Below are 21,291 nucleotides of genomic sequence, written 5' to 3'. Positions count from 1 at the left end.
GGTGTTCAGCCCCTGCTTTTGGTGTCCCCATAGGCATCTGGTTGGCCACTGCAGGAGCAGGGTGTTGGACTGGGTGGGCCACTCGCCTGATTCGCCTGATTCTTATGTTCTTATTGAACTGCAACCATCTGGTGCTTCCCCGTTGTGTTGATGCTGTGATGGTCAACCCCTGAGTCATTTGTTGTTGTTTAGTCGTGTCTGACTCTTTGTAACCCCATGGACCAGAGCACGCCATGTGTCAACAGTGTGATGCAGCAGCAAAGAAAGCTAATGCTATTCTAGTATTATAGGCTGTGTCAACAGTGTTGTATCCTGTTCAAGGGAAGTAAGAGTCCCACTCTTATTCTGCCTTGGCCAGACCACACTTGGAATACTGTGTCCAATTCTGGGCACCACAATTTAAGAAGGATGTTGACAAACTGGAACACATGCAGAGGAGGGCAACCAAGATGAGGAGACTGGGAGGAGATTTGACAGCCATCTTCAAATATCTCAAGGGCTGTCACATAGAAGAGGGAACACGCTTGTTTTCTTTTGCTCTGGAAGGTAGGACTGGAACTGATGGTTTCAAGTTACAAGAAAGGAGATTCCGACTAAACATCAAAAAAAAAAAACTTGCTGACAAACTTGCTGGAGGTTTTAAAGCAGAGGTTGGACGGCCATTGGTCATGGATGCTTTAACTGAGAGTCTTGCATGGGGGCGGGTTGGACTAGATGACCCTTGGGGGGAATCACTTCCAACGCTACAATTCCACCTCTTCCACACACACCCCAGAATATCTATTGCATCATTCCTAGCTGCCATCTCTCACCCCTGCCCCCTTGCTTATATATTTTCTGCATTTCTATCTCAACTTTCCCAAGGGTTCATGGCTGAGCTGGGATTTGAACCCTGGTCTCCCAGGTCCTAGCCCAGCACTCTAACCCAGGCATCCCCAAACTCGGCCCTCTAAATGTTTTGGGACTACAACTCCCATCATCCCTTGCTAACAGGACCGGTAGTCAGGGAAGGTGGGAATTGTAGTCCCAAAACAACTAGAGGGCCAAGTTTGGGGTTGCCTGTCTAACCGCTACACCACGCTGGCCTTTCCAACAGCAACCCAGATCTTGCCACCTTCTAATCTCTAAGCCTCCCTTTTATTCCTTCCAGCTGCTGCTCTCAGAATTGGGCGAGGATGTACAGCTTCATGGGTGGGGGCTTGTTCTGTGCCTCTCTGGGGAACATCCTCCTGGTGGTGTCGACGGTGACCGACTACTGGATGCAGTACCGATTGGCAGGCGCCTTTGCTCACCAGGGACTCTGGAGGTACTGCTTCCCTGGCAAGTGCTACATGCAGCTGGAGAGCATTGGTAAGAGACAGCTTGGAGCCTGTGTGTGTGGAGCCCCACCACACATTGAAGAAGCTCAGTGGAGATGATCTGATGATTTCACAAGCTAAGCTCTGCTCAGGGTTGGACCTACCGTACGTTAATCAGGCAGCGCATAGTTAAACTGGGACTCACTGCTACAGGACGCAGTGGTGGCCCCCAATTTGGATGGCTTTGAAATAAGATTCAAGAAATTAGACACCAAATGCCCTGGGGGAACAGGAACGTGTTCAATTTCTCCTGAAAATAAATGATGATAGAGACAGGGGCACTATGCTAGGGAGGGCATTCCACAACCGGGGAGCTGGCAGGGGGAAAGGCTGTGTCATGGGTCAACACGAAGCCCCAGATGGTGGCATCCCCTCTCCTAGTACTTGGGGGGTGTAAATCTTGCTAGTACTTGGCGGTGTAAAACTTGTACTTGAGGGGTCCAGCCATGGCCATTCAGTGCACCATAACCTCTAGGCTAGATTGCTCCAATGTGTTATACACGGGGCTGTCTCTGAAGACAGTTTTGAATATTCAGCTGCAGAATTCAGTGGCCACGTTGCTCCCTGGGGCAAGATGGTTTGAGCATATAATGCGGATCCTGACCCAATTGCACTGGCTGCCTATTAGTTTCCGGGCCCAGCTCAAAGCGGTGGTTTTGACCTATAAAGTCATAAATGGCTCAGGACTGCAATAACTCAAGGACTGCCTCTCTCTGTATGAATCTACCCAGACCCTGCAATCATAAATGGAGGCACTTCTCTGGGTGCCTTCTCCATGACAGGTGTGGAGGGTGACAATGCAAGAACGAGCCTTTTCTGCGGTGGCTCCCTGTTTGTGGAATGCGCTCCCCAGGGAGGCTCACCTGGTGCCTTCTTTACATATATTTAGATTAGAGATGTAAAATTTCCAGAAATTTTGAAGCTCGGAAAAAACCCTGTTACATTACCACTTCTTTTTTCTTTTCCATATTGAAAGTCATTCTGTTACTTTAGAAACATAAAATATAACTATGGGCAATTGTAATGGGCATAAAATTATCACAACTAGCATATTGCTGTACTGTTTTTAATATTCGGTTGGAAGCCGCCCAGAGTGGCTGTGGAAACCCAGCCAGATGGGCGGGGTATAAATAATAAATTATTATATTATATTATATTATATTATATTATATTATATTATATTATATTATATTATATTATATTATATTATATTTTAAAAATATAGTGTATCCAAACAGGAACTGAAATTTAACTTGTCATTCATCACTGTTTGCTATGCAACATACTTACTCCACCTCCCATCTTTTGCCCATGAGACCTTATGTATTTACTCACACTGATGTGTGTGGTCTGTTAACCACTTTAGTTACTACTATATGCTTAAATTAGTTTGTTTCACTTTTTAAAGACTGTTTTACAGCATTTAATGTTTAAAATATTTTCATTTCCCCCCTTTCATAACACTTCTCTGATTGCCACAACAACACACATAGGGGAAAGTGGGGCACGTTGAGCCATTTTTTACTTTAAGCTCTACACACCTCAAAATAATGCACATAAAAGAAAACTTTTGAATTTAACATTTATTAGGTACTATTCTAAACAAAATCAAAGGGTTAATGTTTCACATTTGATGGAATAAAATGACAAAAAATCACATTTAATTTTTCCAAAATAATGGATCAATGTGCCCCAGTAGTGGGACACATTGAGCCATTCAAATTTAAGAGCAAAGAAGGCATTTTTACTACACAGTATAAACTTCCAAAAGAGTTTCAAAAATATCTCAAAGTTCTTAAGAGTCAGCATCACTTCAACTTGTACTCATTAAGTAAACATGGAAATGTTACCATCTTAGAAGCATGAGCAGTTCCTCCGAAGCAGAGTGGTTTAGGCAACAATTTTACAATATCCTCAAAAGGAATCAAAGCTTTTGGTCCAGAAGAGGGAGTGAACTTGGGCCGCTCATTCACTTTGGACAGAACACATTTTAGAAATTTTACAATGAAGTCCCCATATTCATCAGTTCCGGTAACTTCAGCAACATAATGGGAAATTGTGGTTTTTCCTAAAATCTTCACGATAACAAAGTTTCCCTCTTTCACATCAGTCTTGTTGAATTCTATATTTTCCTCTTCCTCTAGTTCATCTTTAGAATTCAAAATCAGTCGAGTCACTTTCAAACAGCTGGTTCGCATTCAACTTTTCTTTCATAATTTTTGACACAGCCTTTCCATATTTTCCATGGGGTACATTGATCCATGCTCAATGTACCCCATTTCCAATTGGATCAATGTGCCCCACATCACCATTTAAGACATAAATCTATTTTAAGCAAAACAGGCTGGCATGACAAATATTTTAGAACATACAGGTGGCGCTGTGGTTAAACCACTGAGCCTAGGGCTTGCTGATCAGAAGGTTGGCGGTTTGAATCCCTGTGACGGGGTGAGCTCCCGTTGCTTGGTCCCAGCTCCTGCCAACCTAGCAGTTCGAAAGCACGTCAAAATGCAAGTAGATAAATAGGAACCGCTACAGCGGGAAGGTAAACGGCGTTTCCATGTGCTGCTCTGGTTCGCCAGAAGCGGCTTTGTCATGCTGGCCACATGACCTGGAAGCTATACGCCGGCTCCCTCGGCCAATAATGTGAGATGAGCGCGCAACCCCAGAGTAGGTCACGACTGGACTTAATGGTCAGGGGTCCCTTTACCTTTACCTTACAGCTATATTAACTATGATCACATAAATGAAAAGATATTTCAGCTACCTTTACAACTTTTAGAGCTACATGGTTGACAATACATATATTTTTTTTTTTTACTAAAGCTTACCTAATTTAACAAATCTGGATTTTTGTTTAAACTTCTTTGAAAACCCAAACCCAAACACAATGACAGTATGTACGGTAGTATCACTGTTGTCGTAGTAGTGTTGCCACAAACTTTGTATAAAAGCTAAAGTACGGTTTTAAAATGGAAAGGATCGATGTGCCCCATGGCTCAACGTGCCCCACTTTCCCCTACTTTCAGGCCCTTTTTGTTGCTCTATATTTTCTTCCAGTGCTTTGAGTGAAGAGGAACAGAACCAATGCATACCACACACACATGCAAAAACTGAAACCTTTTTCTTTTCTGGTGACAACAGCACCTCCTGAAATGTATCTTGTTCTTGCATTGGAGAGTTCAGTTTGTAACTTAGAATTTGCTTGTCCTCACAGAAATTAGAATAATCTGATACCATTCATATTTTTAAAAAATGATTTGTAAAATATTTGAACCCATCTTAAAATATTTTATTCATCATGTTAAAACAAAACATTCCATAATCTATTTTCTCTCCCCTCACCCAAATTTTTCAGAAAAAAAACAAAAAAAGGCTTCAGGAAAAAAAAATGGGGGGGGGAAATGGACGGGCGGATGTTTTTTCTGATTTTTTCCGGGTTTTTCCTGGCCCTTCACATCTCTAATTTAGATGCCAGGCAACAAAAGCATTCCTCTTCTCCCAGGCCTTTGGCTAATTGAGCAATCTATGGGCTTTTAAACTCTCTCTCTGTGTGTTGGGTTTATGTTTGTTTATTACTATGTAATGTATTTGTGTGTTTTTATATTATAAACCGCCCTGTGATCCTCAAATGAAAGGATGGTATAGAAATTAAATAATTATTCATAATATTATTGCGGGCCATTCCTATTCTGCTCACCCTAACTCAGCAAGCATTTAGCTAGGAATAGTATTCAATAGCTCTGGCACCTTTATGTGAGCTTCTTTCAGTCTTATTCCCTGCAGCCTACTGGAATGCCACCCGGGCCTTCATGATCCTCTCTGCCCTCTCTTGTTTTGCTGGCATCATCACCGGCATCTTTTCCTTCGCCCAGTTCTCCACTTTCCAGCGCTTCAACAGATCCTTTGCGGCCGGCGTCCTGTTCTTCGTTTCCAGTAAGTACCTCTTCTCTCGCACAGGTTGGCCGGTTTCTCAAAGCTGCACAACTCGAAGCAGGGCAGATGCCTAGATTTCAGATGGAAAAACACAGGACTCAGTTGGGGGCCCACGTGCCACACCTGGGCCCCCAAGATGGGGTGGAGGTGGGGATGGGGGTGGAGAAGGAGGCAAGGGGGGAATTTCATACTCCCAGAATAAAGCACTGTGTCTGTGTGTGTGTGTGTGTGTGTGTGTGTGTGTGTGTGTATGAACGAATGAAAGTATTTCAATTAAACAACATTAAGTGAAAAAATTAAAAAGGAAACAAAAATGCAAAAGACAGGAAACAAAAATGCAAAAGGAAACAAAATGCATTAAAAATACAAAAGGAAAAGATTTAAAACCAGCCAGCATAATTCCATACATGCTTGCCTAAAACAAAGGTATATAAGTGAAATATATATTCTAAATATATATACATTTCTTTAGAAGAGTGGCTGGGGGAACCCAGCCAGATGGACGGGGTATAAGTAATAAATTATAATTAATTATTATTATAATTAATTAATTAATTATTATTATCATTATTACAACAACCTACTATGTTTTAAAAATACTGTAAATGCATTGCAATTGGTTAACGTAAATGGATTCTTTGTGCCCTACAAACTACAGCTGAAAGACTCCACCTAAACATTAGGAAGAACTTCCTGACAGTAAGAGCTGTTCGACAGTGGAATTTGCTGCCAAGGAGTGTGGTGGAGCCTCCTTCTTTGGAGGTCTTTAAGCGGAGGCTTGACAGCCATCTGTCAGGAATGCTTTGATGGTGTTTCCTGCTTGGCAGGGGGTTGGACTGGATGGCCCTTGTGGTCTCTTCCAACTCTATGATTCTATGATTCATATTGATCCATGGGAAAGATAAATCTATGCCCCCCCTTTAATCAATGGATAGAAGATATGACAACTCTTGCAACACGTGAACAGATGGCTCGTATAGGCATACATTGCCTCTGGACGTATATGTCTAATATTCATAGGATCCGAGCCAGGAGATGCCTCTTTAGGAGCCAGCTTAGTGTTGTGGTGGGAGTGTGCTGGACCGGGACCTGGGAAGACCAGGGTGCCAATCCCCGCTCAGCCATGAAGCTCACTGGGTGAACTTGGGACAGTCACTCGCTTTCACCTTAACCAACCTCGCAGGGTTGTTGTGAGGATAAAATTGAGGGAGGGGAGGAGAAGTATGCTATGTCACCTTGAGCTCCTTGGAAGAAAGCTGGGGAATGAATGAATGAATGAATGAATGATTGCCAGCCACTGGGAACTGCAAGTTGGAAGAGAGCCTTGTTGCACTCAGATCCTGCTTACGAAATATCATTGAGTATCTGGTTGGTTCTTCTGTGGACTAGATGGACCTTTGGCGTGATCCAACAGGACTCTTTTCACATTCTTGTTGTTGGTTCATCTGTTCATCACGTTAACTCTTCTTCCCTCCTCCTCTCTCCTTCCCATGTCGCAGCGCTCTTTGTCCTTCTGGCGATGGGGATCTACACCGGGGTCACGGTCAACTTCCTTGGCAAGCGATTTGGCGAATGGTGTTTCTCCTGGTCTTACATCTTGGGTTGGGTTGCTCTCCTGATGACTTTCTTTGCAGGTGATGATTCGGGGGGGGGGGCAAGAAAAATGGGTGGGTACGGAAGGAATGGCCCATTTGAAGGATCACAGGGTGGTTGACAATATGACAATATTAACACAGAAGAACATTACATACCATAGTCACAAACGAAAGCAATAACCCCCACCACACACACACATTTTAAAAGGCCATAGGTTATTTAATTAGCCAAAGGCCTGGTTAAGGAGAAACATTTTTGCCTGGCTCCTAATGATATGTAATGAAGGTGCCAGGTGAACCTCCCTGGGGAGAGCGTTCCACAATCAGGGAGCCACTGCAGAAAAGGCCCCGTTCTTGTGTTGCTACCCTCACTGGCGGAGGAACAGGTGTGTGGAGGGAGTGGCCCGCCCTCTGCACCACTATTCTGGTAGGCTGCCATCGCAGCATACACACCCTGTGTGCCTGGTGCCACGCCCCCACAGACAGCATGCCACACCCCCAGAACGCGTGCCACACCCTTGCGGGCGGCATACCACACACCCCAGGATATGCACCACGTCCCCAGGTAGCGGAGCATGCAGCTTCACCGTTGGCTCCCCTCTGGACCTTTTGTGGAGGAGGCACACAAAGAAGGGCCTCAGAAGATGATCACAGGGTCTGGGTTGGTTCCCAGAACTCCCTGGCTTGTGAGGGTGGAACTCTCGCTTTTTAAATCCAGTGGAACCCATTAGCATTGCTCTGTTTCTATATTTTGATTACTTGATTTGCTTTATGTGCATCTGTTTGACTTTTGGGGGCGCTTGCAGGAGACAGGATATATAAATTTGATGGACAAATAAATAAAGTTCAGTTCACTTTGCCATGCTTGTCTCACATTGACTTTTGCTAGGATTCTGCTATGTTGCATCCAATGGGAAATGCATTACAGAATCATAGAATCATAGAGTTGGAAGGGACCTTGAGGATTATCAACCCCCTGCAATACAGGAATATGCAGCTTCCCCATATGGGGATCGAACCTGCAACCTTGGCGTAATCAGCACCATGCTCTAACCAACTGCTATTATATTATACTAGTGTCTTCAGCCCGTTAAATAAACGGGCGCTAGAATGCATGCCGGCTCCTCGATCCGGTGCTCCGCGCAGCGCTGATCAGCGCCGACCCGGCAGGCCGCCAGATCAAGGAAGCGGCCTGCCGGGTCGGCACCCAGCAGCGCTGCACGAAGCACCGGGGGACTGGCGGCGGGGAAGGCAGGCAGGCACTTGCTCTATTGCCTGCCTGCATTCCCCACTGCCTGTCACACGAAGATCAGCGGGCGCTGCTTGCCGGGGTTTGTCAACCCCGGCAAACAGCGCCCGCCGATCTTCGGCTGTCCCCCGATGCGCTACGGCTCGGGGAAGCAGGCAGGGAGACGCAACAGCCCGCAGCTTCCCGGGCTGTTGCGTCTCCCTGCCTGCTTCCCCAAACTAAAGCGCGCGGGGGACAGAGCCGAATTGCGGCGCGGGGGGGGGGGCTTTTCGCCGTTTGCCTTCCCCGAGCTAAGGGGGAGGCAAACGGCAAAAAGCCCCCGCCACGCCGCAATTCGGCTCCAGGACTCGCTTGGCGGTGGCGGGAAGAAGGGGAGGAATTCCTCCCCTTCTTCCTGCCACCGCCAAGCCAGTCCGCAGTGGGGGCTTTTCGCCGTTTGCCTTCCCCCCAGGGGGAGGCAAACGGCGAAAAAACCCGCCGCGCCATACTTTGGCTCGGAGACTGGCTTGGCGGCGGCGGGAAGAAGGGGAGGAATTCCTCCCCTTCTTCCCGCCGCCGCCAAGCCAGTCCCCGAGCCGAAGTGCGGCGCGGCGGGTGCTTTTTACCGTTTGCCTCCCCCTTCACTCCGGGAAGTCAAACAGCGAAAAGCCCCCACCGCGCCGCACTTCGGCTTGGGGACTGGCTTGGCGGCGGTGGAAAAAAGAGGAGGAATTCCTCCTCTTCTTCCCGCCGCCGCCAAGCCAAAGCCGGCTTCCCTCGGCGCCCGCTGCCGCTTCGGCCGAGGAAGCGCCGTCCCATGCCGGAGGTGCGCGGCAAGGCTGCCGGGGGGAGCGCTTCTTTCCCCCGCCGCCTCGCCGCGCACCTCCAGCATGAGACTGGGCTTCGGAACGGCGGTTGGCGGAGCGGCGGTTGGCCGTTGTCCCTCCGTCCAATCCCTGTGTCTCTGGGGTACATGCGCAGTACCCCAGGGACACACGGGACAACTGGACGCAGGGACAACTTGGACATTATTATATAGGATTATACAGTATATTATATTATATTATATTATATTATATTATATTATATTATATTATATTATATTATATTATATTATATTATATTATATTATATTATATTATTACAGTGCACTTTCTTTTCTCTCTCCTCCAATGTGCAGGTATATTTTACATGTGTGCCTACAAGATGCACAAATGCCAGCGACTGGCTGTGACCCGCTAGGATTTCGGCACCCACCATGGCTCTGCCATGTTTAAAGAACTGACGTGTGAGAGGTGGGGAATGGTCTTGTGTGAAAAAGAAAGAAAGAAATGGTTCCTTAAGAAATGCTCATCATTTGAGGCAAAGAAGCTCAGCTGGAATCCCATGGTTCAGATTTCAGCCCAGCCATGCAGTCACTGGGTGACTCAACCTCATTGCCTGCAATATGGAAATAATGACACTGGCCTACCTTACAGGGTTGTTGTAAGGATTACTGTATGGTGATGCACAAGAAATGTTTGGAGAAGGGGCTTTTTCTGGGATGGAAGCAAAGCAGTCAAATAAGAGCTTCACTACACATTGTGGAGCTGCTGAAAGCCTTGATCCATTAAAAACAACAACTGGTAACTCTGGTCCAAACTGTTGTCATTATTGTCATCCTAGCTAGGTGATGCCATGTCATATAGCAGAAGTGAGGAAGTGTTGGTCCTGCTACTTTCAGAGCCTCAGGTTTAGGTCATATTGCCAAACCATCGTTTGCACTAACCATGATTTCAATCACAAACCATTATTTCTGTTGCATATGTACAGGGTTGCAATAGCTTGTATGGCTTCCATCACCTGCTTTCCCAGAGAGTCACTGAATGCTCTCCTAAACAGAAGAACTTGTAAGTGAAGAAATGCTCCCAAACCATGGTTTATTGGTTCAGAAAGCGAAACCACAGTTTACCCAAACTATGATTTGCAAACCAACTGCGAAGCATAGTTTCATATCCTAGTTTGATGGTTATTCATGAACTATGGTGTTGGTTAGCCTACCATGTTAAACTAGGGGTGGCTAACCTGGAGCTCTGCAGATGCCGTTGGACTCCAGTTTCCATCAACCTCAGTCAGCATGGCCAACCAACATGGATGATACGAGTTGTGGCCCTCAGAATGCTAGTAGACTTCAAGTCAGCACCCCAGCATTAAACCATAGCTTAACTCTGCTGGTATTCGGCAACTGACCAGCTACCTTGGATGAGAAAGTAGGGAGGATGAGGTCTTCTCCCCTGCTGCTATTGCCTGTCCAATACATTTTGGCACCTGAAGCACACCACAGAATGACATCTACCTTCCTGGCCCAGGAAGCAGCAGTGAGTGAAGCTATACATCAGGAACAAGTGGGGAATAAAGATCTACATTGGGATCTGGTGCCCCTGTGAATTGTTCCGCCCGAGGCAGTCGCCTGACCTTGTCTAATGGGTGGCCCGGCCCTGTCTGCTATTAACTCATGCACTGCCACATATCAGGGCTTAAAGAGAAGGGCTTCCAGATGAGGAAGTATTGAGCCCTGGCATCTCTTCAGCACTTCAAGGCATTGTATACTATGTTTGATCACATGAGGCTTGGCTCCGCTGTGTTCTTGTGTTCAGAACCATGTCTCTACACAGAAGGAAGACTTCCTTTCTACAGTGTCTGTTTTAAAAGGCCGCCGCCCATCACACTTTCTCTGCTCAAAAATACTTGCGTGAAGGTACCTCGTCAAACGCTTTTAACTGTTTAGCAGAGTTTTCTGGAAAGCAGGGGGTCAGCAACTGAAGTTACCGGTACTCTTAAAGATGAAACACTCACCGACTCCATGAAATCTCGGTCAAGAGTTTTATTACTTGACCAGTCACAAAAATGTTACGGTAGCAACTACAATCATTAAAGCAACAGCTATAACAGCACACTTTAAGTTACAGTCTCTCTCTCTCTCTCTCTCTCTCTCTCTCTCTCTCTCTCTCTCTCTCTCTCTCTCTCTCTCTCTCTCTCTCTCTTTCTCTCTCTTTCTCTCTCTTTCTCTCTCTTTCTCTCTCTCTCTCTCTCTCTCTCTCTCTCTCTCTCTCTCTCTCTCTCTCTCTCTCTCTCTATGGTGTAGTCACAGACACAGTCCATCGGCAGTCCTGACACAGCAGATTTGCAGGCACCATTCGCTGGTCTGCCATCTGCAAAAACAATAGTTCCTTTTTTTTATTGACACTTCCAGCCGAAGCTGCGCATGCTCAGAGTGCCACTCCCATATATGAATGAGTGTTCTAGAAACTTCTACCTGTTTCTGAAGAATGATTCCCTAGCAGTCTGGTCCTTCCTCCATTCTACCAGTCAGCTACTGCAGGAAGAAGGAGGTCTTCTTACATGTGTCTAGCTTCTTCCTTGCCTCTGGCCTGGCACTTTGGGGGCCTTCTCTAGCTTCTCCTTGGGGTGGGGTGGGGTAGATGGAGGGGTGGCTCAGCTGTGATCTGGGGGGTGGTAAATGTAGGTGCATGAGCTTCTGGGATCCTCATCAACATTCCACGTACCCCTCCCCCCCAGTGCATCAGATATGGCCTTTGAGATGGAAGCTCTGGTCCGTACTGAAATTCATGCTGAGGTGCCTCCTACTCATTCAGCTGGGCTCTGCATTCACTTTCCAAGTTATGGCCTGAAATGGGCACATCACGCACCTCATTCATGAATGTATCTTCTTCACAGGAGGTGAGCCGGGGTACTGAGATGCTTCTCCAGATTCTCTACCAGTACTGTGCAGTTGCATAGTTTTTTCCGAGGAGCCCAGAGCCAAGTGTATCAACAGCAGCACCACACAAAACAGAACCTCGATACCCCCATTCACTGAGAAAGGTATCCTCGACCTTCAGCCCCACTGAGAAGGTCAGGGTGTGGACAAAGAGGAACAGAAACTATTCTGGCATGTGGAGGAGAGGGTCCACACCATGCATCTGCGAGTGCTTAAGTGCCTCCTGCCACAGGAGGTCAACGAACGCTTCACTGTCCAGCAACAGGGCCTCCTGCCAGAATAAGCAAATGTCATGCAAATCTGTCACCTCAATTGTCCTCTTTTTGGGTGATGCCTAAGTGCCTACATGGATAAATTGGAACCTGGAAATTAATTACCCATGGATTAAAACAAAAGCCAGGTGAAACTTAAAATGCTTAGCAGCACCATGAATTAGGCTGGATTCTGCTTCATGTAAGGATGCAAAATTGCATGGAAAGATGTAAGGTTTTTCTACACAAAATTACAAAACAACAACAACCCCTCCTGTTGCTGGACAATATGGAACCGATTGGCTAGAATCTTTGAGGATGGAAAGCCCCAAGAATCTGATTGGTCAGAATTCACATGGATTGGAAGCGTCTGGAGCACCCGAGTCACCTAGGCAACCAGATGAATTTCAGAAGAAGTAGATGTTTCTCCATCTCATCCTCATCACAAAGGACAGCAAAAATGGCACAAAGGTGAGGCTGAGATCCTATTGCGGGGAGGGTGCTATACGGGTGGGATATTGTGCTGCCAAGCAAGTGTTGCCCAATTTCATTCGAAAGGCATGAGGAAATTGAAAGACAAGAGCAAGGTCAGAGGTCCTGGGGTGGATCTACACCAGGCACCCCCAAACTCGGCCCTCCAAATGTTTTAGGACTACAGTTCCCATCATCCCTGACCACTGGTCCTGTAAGCTAGGGATGATGGGAGTTGTAGTCCCAAAACATCTGGAGGGCTGAGTTTGGGGGTGCCTGATCTACACGGGGGGGGGGGGGGACTGTTATAAATAACTGAGTATAACAAAAGAAAAAAGCCTATAGAAATGCTATACAGTGGTACCTTTGGTTCTCAAACTTAAACGGTTCCAGAAGTCCGCTCCAAAACCAAGGCATGCTTTCCCATAAAAAGTAATGCAAAATGGATTCATCCGTTCCAGACTTTTAAAAACAATACCTTAAAACAGCAGTTTAACATGAATTTTACTATGTAACGAGATTCATTGATCCAATGAAAGCAATAAACAATGTACTGCAGTCACACAATCAATCAATCAATCGGTAGCTGAAGTGGGTTCCACACAGTTACAAAAACAAAACAAAAAAGCCACAAAAACGCAAAATAAATAGCGAAAACAGACAGACCTCAGGGTAACACTCAAAACGGAAGTGTAACACTCAAAACCAGAACACTTCGGTGCTGGACCTCAGTGTCCGGGCAGAATGATGGGGGTGGAGACGCTCCTTCAGGTAAACTGGGTCGAGGCCGTTTAGGGCTTTAAAGGTCAACACCAACACTCACCCAGAAATGTATCCATCGCTCCTTTCATGTCCCTGATGGTAATGCTTCCTCTCCTCCATGCAGCAGGCCCACTTCCACGATGTCCTTAAGAATGCTAGCACGCCTCGATCTCTTGATGGAACCGCTGCGGATCAGCAGCGCGATCTGCTCTGCTGGAAGCTTGCTGTTGGAGTTTATTTCCTTGAGTACTCCTTACTGGGTACTGCAAAGCACCAAAAAAGGTCTGGTACACAGTGGCCTCTGGACTATCTGCATAGGTCCAGATTGTACCATGTATTGGTTCAATCTACTCGGTAAGGTCTTTTCTACTTCTGTATCTTTCTATAAAATGCAAGCATGTCAAAACCGGGTTTCCAAGTATCTGGACCTGCCTTTAAGTTAGGAATAGACAGCGGAATTTCCACTCAATGTACAGGCCTCCAGATTCTACTATATATAAACAGTACAATACAATAATAGACAAGGAATAATGGCATGTATGATTGGTCAGGTAGTATCAACACATACGGCTATGGCAAGGGTTACCAGGTCAGGAACGCCCTAGACCCTGAGATTTCAGAGCCCAAACCTGAGACCTAGTCTGAATCTAGACATATATTTAAAAAACGCTGTGAAAATGCTTTAAAAAAAAAGTTTAAAAATATATATTGGATTTCCTATAAGCTCACCATTGCCATCTAGTGTCACATTTGTACAATGCACATAAAACGTTATATCTGCATGATGTCATGGGGTGCGCTCCTATGATGTCATTAAACATTAACCACAGTCACTGAGACAATTTGCAAAGATGAAGCTTAATTGGGAGGGGAGAGGGGAGAGGGGAGAGGGGAAGGGGGCAGGATGCACTGTCTTCTTCTTCTTCTTCTTCTTCTTCTTCTTCTTCTTCTTCTTCTTCTACTTCTACTTCTACTTCTACTTCTACTTCTACTTCTACTTCTACTTCTTCTTCCGTGCTCTCACTGACCTGGTGAGTTGTGCTCTCCACCTTCCACTTGGAGGAGGGAAGGCAAACCTCAAGACTCCAGCTCAACCCTAGAGGTCTAGTACCCCTAGCTGCAGCAGTGGGAAGTAGAACTCAAAAAAGAGTCTTAAAGATGCTCATATTTCACACATTAAAAGAGGGTAGAGTGTTATGAAGATATTTTGAAATAGTGTAAGAAATAAAGGCCACCACCATATGACGTAGAAATGGATTTTCTAGTTGATTGGAGACCCTCAAATTATACATAACTTTCCCCCAGCAATTGCCAGATTCCAACAGGAGTGGTAACTTGGGCCTGCGACTGTGGGTGCCTGGGGCCATGGGTGCCATTAGCGTGCATGGCCCTGGCACTGAAATTTGTGGGCACCTAGCCCCTTCATGGGGAATTTTGTGGGTTCTCGGGTGCCCAGGGAGCCAGCACCTATGGATTCCAAATGTTCTTGTACCATAATGATAGCTGCAGCATCTTCTACCTTTGTGCAAAAGGTGAACTTAGTTAAGGGTACTTTCTGGGAACCGTAGCTCTGTGACACTTAAACTACAGTGCCAATAATTCTTTGGGGGAAAGCCATGTGCTTGAAATATGTGGCGTGTACCCAGCCTTGATGGCCTAGGAAACCCCATCAGTGCTAGGATTCCACGAACAGAACGACCGTGTTGTGAGTCATGGATGACACCCACACCATATGTTTAAAACACATGGCTTCCTCTGAAAAATCCTGGGAACTGTAGTGAGCGGCAAAGCTACAGTTCCCAGAATTCTTTGGAGGAAGCCATGTACCCCCAAAGTGCAGTTTCTACCAGTTAATGTTACAAAAGTGACTTCAAGTTTGTCAAAACGTTTGTTGACTTTAAAGGGGCGGGGGTAAGTCAAATTTGTGGAGGGTGTGGCTGACGAGGGCTACTTATCATGACTGCATTCAGACCTCCAAGGTCAGAGGCACCGTGCATGCCTTTGAATACCAGTCCCTGGGGAACAGCAGTTGGACAGGGTCATTGTGCTCACATCCTGATTACAGACTTCCCATAGGCAAAGGTGGAGCTACCTGCTTCGGCATCCAGAGCGGCCCAATGCTGTGCACCCAGGGGCGGGGTGAGCGTCATGGGGCGGCAGAGCGGCGATGTCACCCCCCCCCCTCAGGGATGACACCTGGGGCAGACCGCATCCACTGCACCCCCTTCCTCCGCCAGTGCCCATAGGGACTTCGGCAAAGAGGATGCTGGACTAGATAGACCATTGGTTTGATCGAACAAGACTCCTCTTAAATTCTTACGTTAACTTTCTTCTTTAAGGTGGGAGCAAGAATGGGTTGCGTCGACTGCTAGCCTGCTCAGAGTAGACCCACTAAAATTCATGGACATGACTAACTTAGGTGCACCGATTTTGGTGGCACTACTTTGTTGGCGACAACCCGGTAACAATACCCTTCCTAATGCTTCCTTTTCTGAACCACAGCCATACATATCCACTTCACCCGAGCCTTCATGGTGATTGCGTGTTTCTGCAGCTTCTTTTCTCTGTTGTGTGTCTGCATCTCATTTGAACGTGACCTGCTATTCAACATATCCGTGCTGAGAGCCGCTGTCACCTTCAGCCTCGTGGCAGGTAACCCCAGTGTTGGTTCTTATTCCAGAAGGGCCCATGTGGCTCAGTGGTAGAGCACCTGCTTTGCATGCAGACACTCCCAGGTTCAATCCCCACCATCTCCAGTAGAGTTGAGAAAGAGGACTCCTTTCCTGGGAATCCCAAAGAGCTGCTGCTAGTTAGTCAGGATTCTTCAACCTTGAGTCCCTAGATGACAACTCCTCCCACCATCGTTGACCATTGGCAAAGCTGCCTGGGTAGGAAGGGACTTGTTGTAGGCCAAGAATACCCGGGGACCCAAGAATGAATACTCCTGTCCTGAAACCCTGGCCTACCTGGTGGCAAATATGTCAAATCCCCAGTCCCCACAGGTCCAAAGTCCAAACTGAAATGCAGTCCTACAGAGATCCTGGAGCACCCAAGCTGTGGTCCATCAACAATGGACAGCTGAGCAGAAATAGCACCTCAGCTCTGCTGCCATTGCATGCTGATTGCGGCATTTGGGTTTGGCAAGGCATGGGATCCTCACCTGTTCCAAGCCTACTGAAGAATCACCCACCTTCTCCCAGAGCTAGTGAGCCCCACCTGGCCAGCTGGGGAGCTGGGCTGTGGGCCCTTGCCTGCCTCGGCTTCTTGGTGCGCCCCACCCACTCCTCCCTACACCTCAGAGCCGGACGTGTTTGTGGAGACAGGGTCCTCTCTGGCTCTGGTGATGGGTTCTGTTGTCCCGGTTCCTGTGCACTGCCCTCCATCTCCTCGTCATCCTCTGTCACCCCGGGAGTGCTTCCTGCACCAGCCTCATCTTCCCCACCCCCAGCTTGCCCTGGTGTGTGCCAGTTCTGGCTACACCAGTCACAGGGCCTTCTCAGTAGAATCATAGAATCATAGAGTTGGAAGAGACCACAAGGGCCATCCAGTCCAACTCCCTTGCCTAGCAGGAAACACCATCAAAGCATTCTTGACATATGGCTGTCAAGCCTCTACTTAAAGACCTCCAAAGAAGGAGACTCCACCACACTCCTTGGCAGCAAATTCCACTGCCGAACAGCTCTTACTGTCAGGAAGTTCTTCCCAATGTTTAGGTGGAATCTTCTTTCTTGTAGCTTGAATCCATTGCTCCGTGTCTGCTTCTCTGGAGCAGCAGAAAACAACCTTTCACCCTCTTCTATATGACATCCTTTTATGGTGGTGCCCACCCTGTGGAACACCCTCCCATCAGATGTCAAGGAAATACACAACTACCTGACTTTTAGAAAACATCTGAAGGGAACTTTTCAATGTTTGATGTTTTATTGTATTTTTAATATTCTGTTGGAAGCTGCCCAGAGTGGCTGGGGAGGCCCGGCCAGATGGGTGGGGTATAAGTTGTTATTGTTATTATTAGTTTATTTATTTATTTATTTATTTATTTATACATACATACATACATACACACACCCCTCACCAGGATCTTCTTCAGGTAAATTATTACCTTTATTTCTAGGCCTTTGATGAACTGTTACCTGTGACGGTTGGGTATGTGTGTTGGGGCTGGTTGTTGTTGTTGTTGTTGTTGTTTGTATGTTGGTGTTTTATATTATTTTTTCCTATGCAATTATGTTGTTTTGTTTTTAATTTAAGTCACCTGAAGACATTTTAGATAACAAGTCAAAATAACAACATCAGAAAAATATATCCTCTTTTTAAAAATCTCCTTTTTTGCCCCCAGCTCTCTTAATCTTGCTTGGTATGGCGATATTTACATACGTGCAAAGGCACTCGCAACCTTACACGAATTATTCACTTGCATTTGGTTCGTCCTATGCCTTGGGCTGGGCTTCCGTTCCTATGCACCTCATTACAGGTGAGTCGAGCTTTGCACATGGGCCCCAAACATCCTGCAGGTGTGGCCTTAGCCTTGTCACTTAATTATGAGAGGGGAAAAGGCTGGAGTTGAGTCTAGAAATGGAGGAGAATCAGATGGTAGACATTCTGGATGGTTCTGGTCCAGACTGCAAGGGAACAATATCATTTTTGGATGAATCCCTCCCTTTTTTATTTAAAGAAAACCTCCCTGCAAGTTGGGACAGGGGATAAATACTATTCAGTTCACATTAAAGGCAAAACTACCAATATCACACTTTCCAAACTAATATGACAACGGAAACCCAGCCATCCTTGAAAATTCGCACTTCTCCAAATTTAGTGTTGCAGTTCTACAACCAATGTTTGCAAATAAATAAATAAAATGCCTCTGTTAAGGGAAAAGGTGTATAAAAACAACTATATTAGTAAAAGGAACATACAAAATTCACTTTCCAGCGGTTCTCAAAATTAATCCGTTCTGGAGGTCCGTCCCCAAACCAAAGCGTTCCAAAACCAAGGTGCGCTATCCCATAGAAAGTAATGCAAAATGGATTAATCCGTTCCAGACTTTTAAAAACAACCCCTAAAACAGCAATTTAACATGAATTTAACAAGACCATTGATTCATAAAATGAAAGCAATAAATAATGTACTGCAGTCACACACACCATCAATCAGTAGCTGAACTGGGTTCCACATAGTCACAAAAACAAAACAAAAAAGAGCCGCAAAAACAAAAACACAAAATAAATAGCAAAAAACAGGCAGACCTCAGCGTAACACTCAAAATGGAAGTTGGCACTCAAATCGAAAGTGTAACACTCAAAATGGAGCACGTTCGGCTTCCAAAAAAAGTTTGCAAACGGAACACTTACTTCTGGGTTTGCAGTGTTTGGGTTCCAAGTTACTTGTTACAGGTAGGTAGCCATGTTGGTCTGACGTAGTCGAAACAAAAAATTCCTTCCAGTAGCACCTTAGAGACCAATTAAGTTTGTCATAGGTATGAGTTTTCATGTGCATGCAGGCTTCTTCAGATACACTGAAACAGAAGTCACCAGACCCTTATGTATAGTCAGAGGGTGGGGAGGGGTATTACTCAGAGGGGTGGTGGGAATGGGTGATTGGTTGATAGGAGTGGTAAACCCGTTAACGGCTGTTAACGACTGCAATTGGTCTAGCAGGAAAAAGCAATGGGCGAGATGGCTAAAGAAAGCTTTATCATGTATAATGAGATAAGAATCCAATGCCTTTATTCAGACCAGGTCTCTCCATGGTTTTAGGCTTGGTTGTTGTTGTTTAGTCGTTTAGTCGTGTCCAACTCTTTGTGACCCCATGGACCATAGCACGCCAGGCTATGTAATGAGTTGCAATTCAGCAACTTCTGAATTTTTTCTGTAATAAAACAGGTACTTTGAGATCTTGTATAGGATGTCCTGGGAGATTGAAGTTGGTCTCTAAGGTGCTACTGGAAGGATTTTTTTATTTTATTTTTTGGGTTCCAAGTTGTTTGAGTACCAATGTGTTTGAGAACCAAGGTACCACTGTACTGGAGGGAAAGTGTTTGCAAAATTGTGTACATTAGCCCAAACTGTGCACATCAATATATTTAGTTGTGAAAAATTGCACTAAAAAGCTGGATTGTTTTCATGAGGTTTTCTTTCAAACAGAAAAATTCACAGATTGCTGCAGAAATGTAGAGAACTGAATTTAAAATTGACTAAGTCTGGACCTAGCTCTGGGATCTCAGAGAACCGATGGGCTTATACAAGCTCCTTTTTTTCACGTGTTAGTTTCTATTTCTATATAGGGTGTGTACATTTGCCAGGCATTGCTCAGAGTTTCACACTCTGAGTTTCTTTCACACACTGCAGAGAATGGAGGAGTCAAGAGCAGGCGAGAGGATCTGAGTCTTACATGTCTTTGCAGTGAAGAGGATTTGGGATTGCCAAATATGTAGATTGTCATATCTATATTTATACTGGAAGGAGTAAGAAAGGGGCAGGTGAAACAGTATTTCAAAAGCCAGCAAAAAACAAACAAACAAACCAGCAATTCAATTATAATTCTAAAAGAGAAAATTCTAATTTTCCAATGGTAAAAATGGGGGTGGGGAAAGAGAGCTCAGAAAAGCACACATCATGTAGACTCATCACACCAAATTAAGGGCTGAAATCCAGAATTTGCTCCCACTCAGATTGATAATTTACTTCTCCTGGACCTGCTGATCGTCCCAGGAAGTGCACGATTTGTTTTGCAGCATGACTGGGGAATGGGAGGACTTTAAGAAACAAGCACCAGAAAGTTTGAGCTGTGCAGACTAGTTTTTTTCACTCGTCTCTGCTCATCAAATGATCTGATGACCAGAGAAGCAAGAGGAATTGGATTCCTATCAGGACCTGAAGTGTTTTGTATTTTAGGAGCTAAAATCTCTCTCTCTCTCCCCTGCTTTCTTCCTCCTAGCTGTACTACAAATATTGAGTCACAAAACAACTACCTACTAAGTCTGGGGGCCCAACTCTGCCACAGGAACCAGAAGAACTGCCAATAAGAGCATGGCTGCTCTCCTATCATGAAATCTCAGACGTGGGATATTTCTCTGGGTTAAGTATAGCCATATTCTGGGTATCACACTGGAGTAGGGCACAATGATGGAAAGTGCCTTGGTTGTCTCAGTGCAAATGTAATGGCCAGACCATGGTTTGACTTACACCAGTGGGCTTCCGGATTGCCTCAATTCCCATGAACAAACCATGGCTTGACATGACATAACACTCTGGCAAACTGTGACTTACTCAAAGGATGGTTTGCCTCCACAATCCAACTGGAAGTCAGGGGCTGACCTGCTTGTGCAAACTATAGCTGACCTGCATATCTTACTAGAGCTTGACTTTTCCAATCTTGAGATTAAAAAGGCTATTTTCAGTGCTAACTCGTTGTGATGTTTTCCCCAGCAAAGCTAGCATAATGTGATTATAGACAGAGTGTTGGACTTCGTCTGGGGAGATCCAGGTTCAGATTCTTGCCTCCTGGGTGGCAGGTGTTCAGCCACCATCTCTCAGCCTGACCTACCTCGCAAGATGGTTGTATGGGCCGGAAAAGGAGGGAGGAGAAACACGTCTCCATGGAGAATGACCGAGATAAACAAAAAACCAACATGATAAATAAAGTGCCTTGCTTCACCCCTCATTTGGTTTGTCTCCTATTTGGCATGTCTACACTGCAGAATCCGTATAGTTAAAGCTATGGTTTTCCCGGTAGTGATGTATGGAAGTGAGAGCTGGACCATAAAGAAGGCTGATCGCCGAAGAATTGATGCTTTTGAATTATGGTGCTGGAGGAGACTCTTGAGAGTCCCATGGACTGCAAGAAGATCAAACCTCTCCATTCTTAAGGAAATCAGCCCTGAGTGCGCACTGGAAGGACAGATCCTGAAGCTGAGGCTCCAATACTTTGG

General features: G+C 45.7%; 2 protein-coding genes across 2 annotated transcripts; both read left to right on the top strand.

Annotated features, from left to right (window-relative positions):
• The first annotated feature begins 1,175 nt into the window (after positions 1 to 1,175).
• Positions 1,176 to 9,359, top strand: LOC118087445 (lens fiber membrane intrinsic protein-like). Its single transcript, XM_035120088.2, has 4 exons — positions 1,176 to 1,350; positions 5,145 to 5,294; positions 6,794 to 6,928; positions 9,298 to 9,359. Exons 1-4 carry the CDS (start codon positions 1,176 to 1,178, stop codon positions 9,357 to 9,359), a joined length of 522 nt encoding a protein of 173 aa, XP_034975979.2.
• A 4,142-nt stretch (positions 9,360 to 13,501) lies between these two features.
• Positions 13,502 to 19,794, top strand: LOC118086294 (lens fiber membrane intrinsic protein-like). The gene is made up of 4 exons (XM_035117736.2): positions 13,502 to 13,715; positions 15,864 to 16,013; positions 17,701 to 17,835; positions 19,709 to 19,794. Exons 1-4 carry the CDS (start codon positions 13,502 to 13,504, stop codon positions 19,792 to 19,794), a joined length of 585 nt encoding a protein of 194 aa, XP_034973627.2.
• The last annotated feature ends 1,497 nt before the right edge of the window (positions 19,795 to 21,291 follow it).

The sequence above is a fragment of the Zootoca vivipara genome, chromosome 6 (assembly GCF_963506605.1).
Source record: "Zootoca vivipara chromosome 6, rZooViv1.1, whole genome shotgun sequence".
Taxonomy (NCBI): domain Eukaryota; kingdom Metazoa; phylum Chordata; class Lepidosauria; order Squamata; family Lacertidae; genus Zootoca; species Zootoca vivipara.
This window is presented reverse-complemented; position numbering and strand designations above follow the sequence as displayed.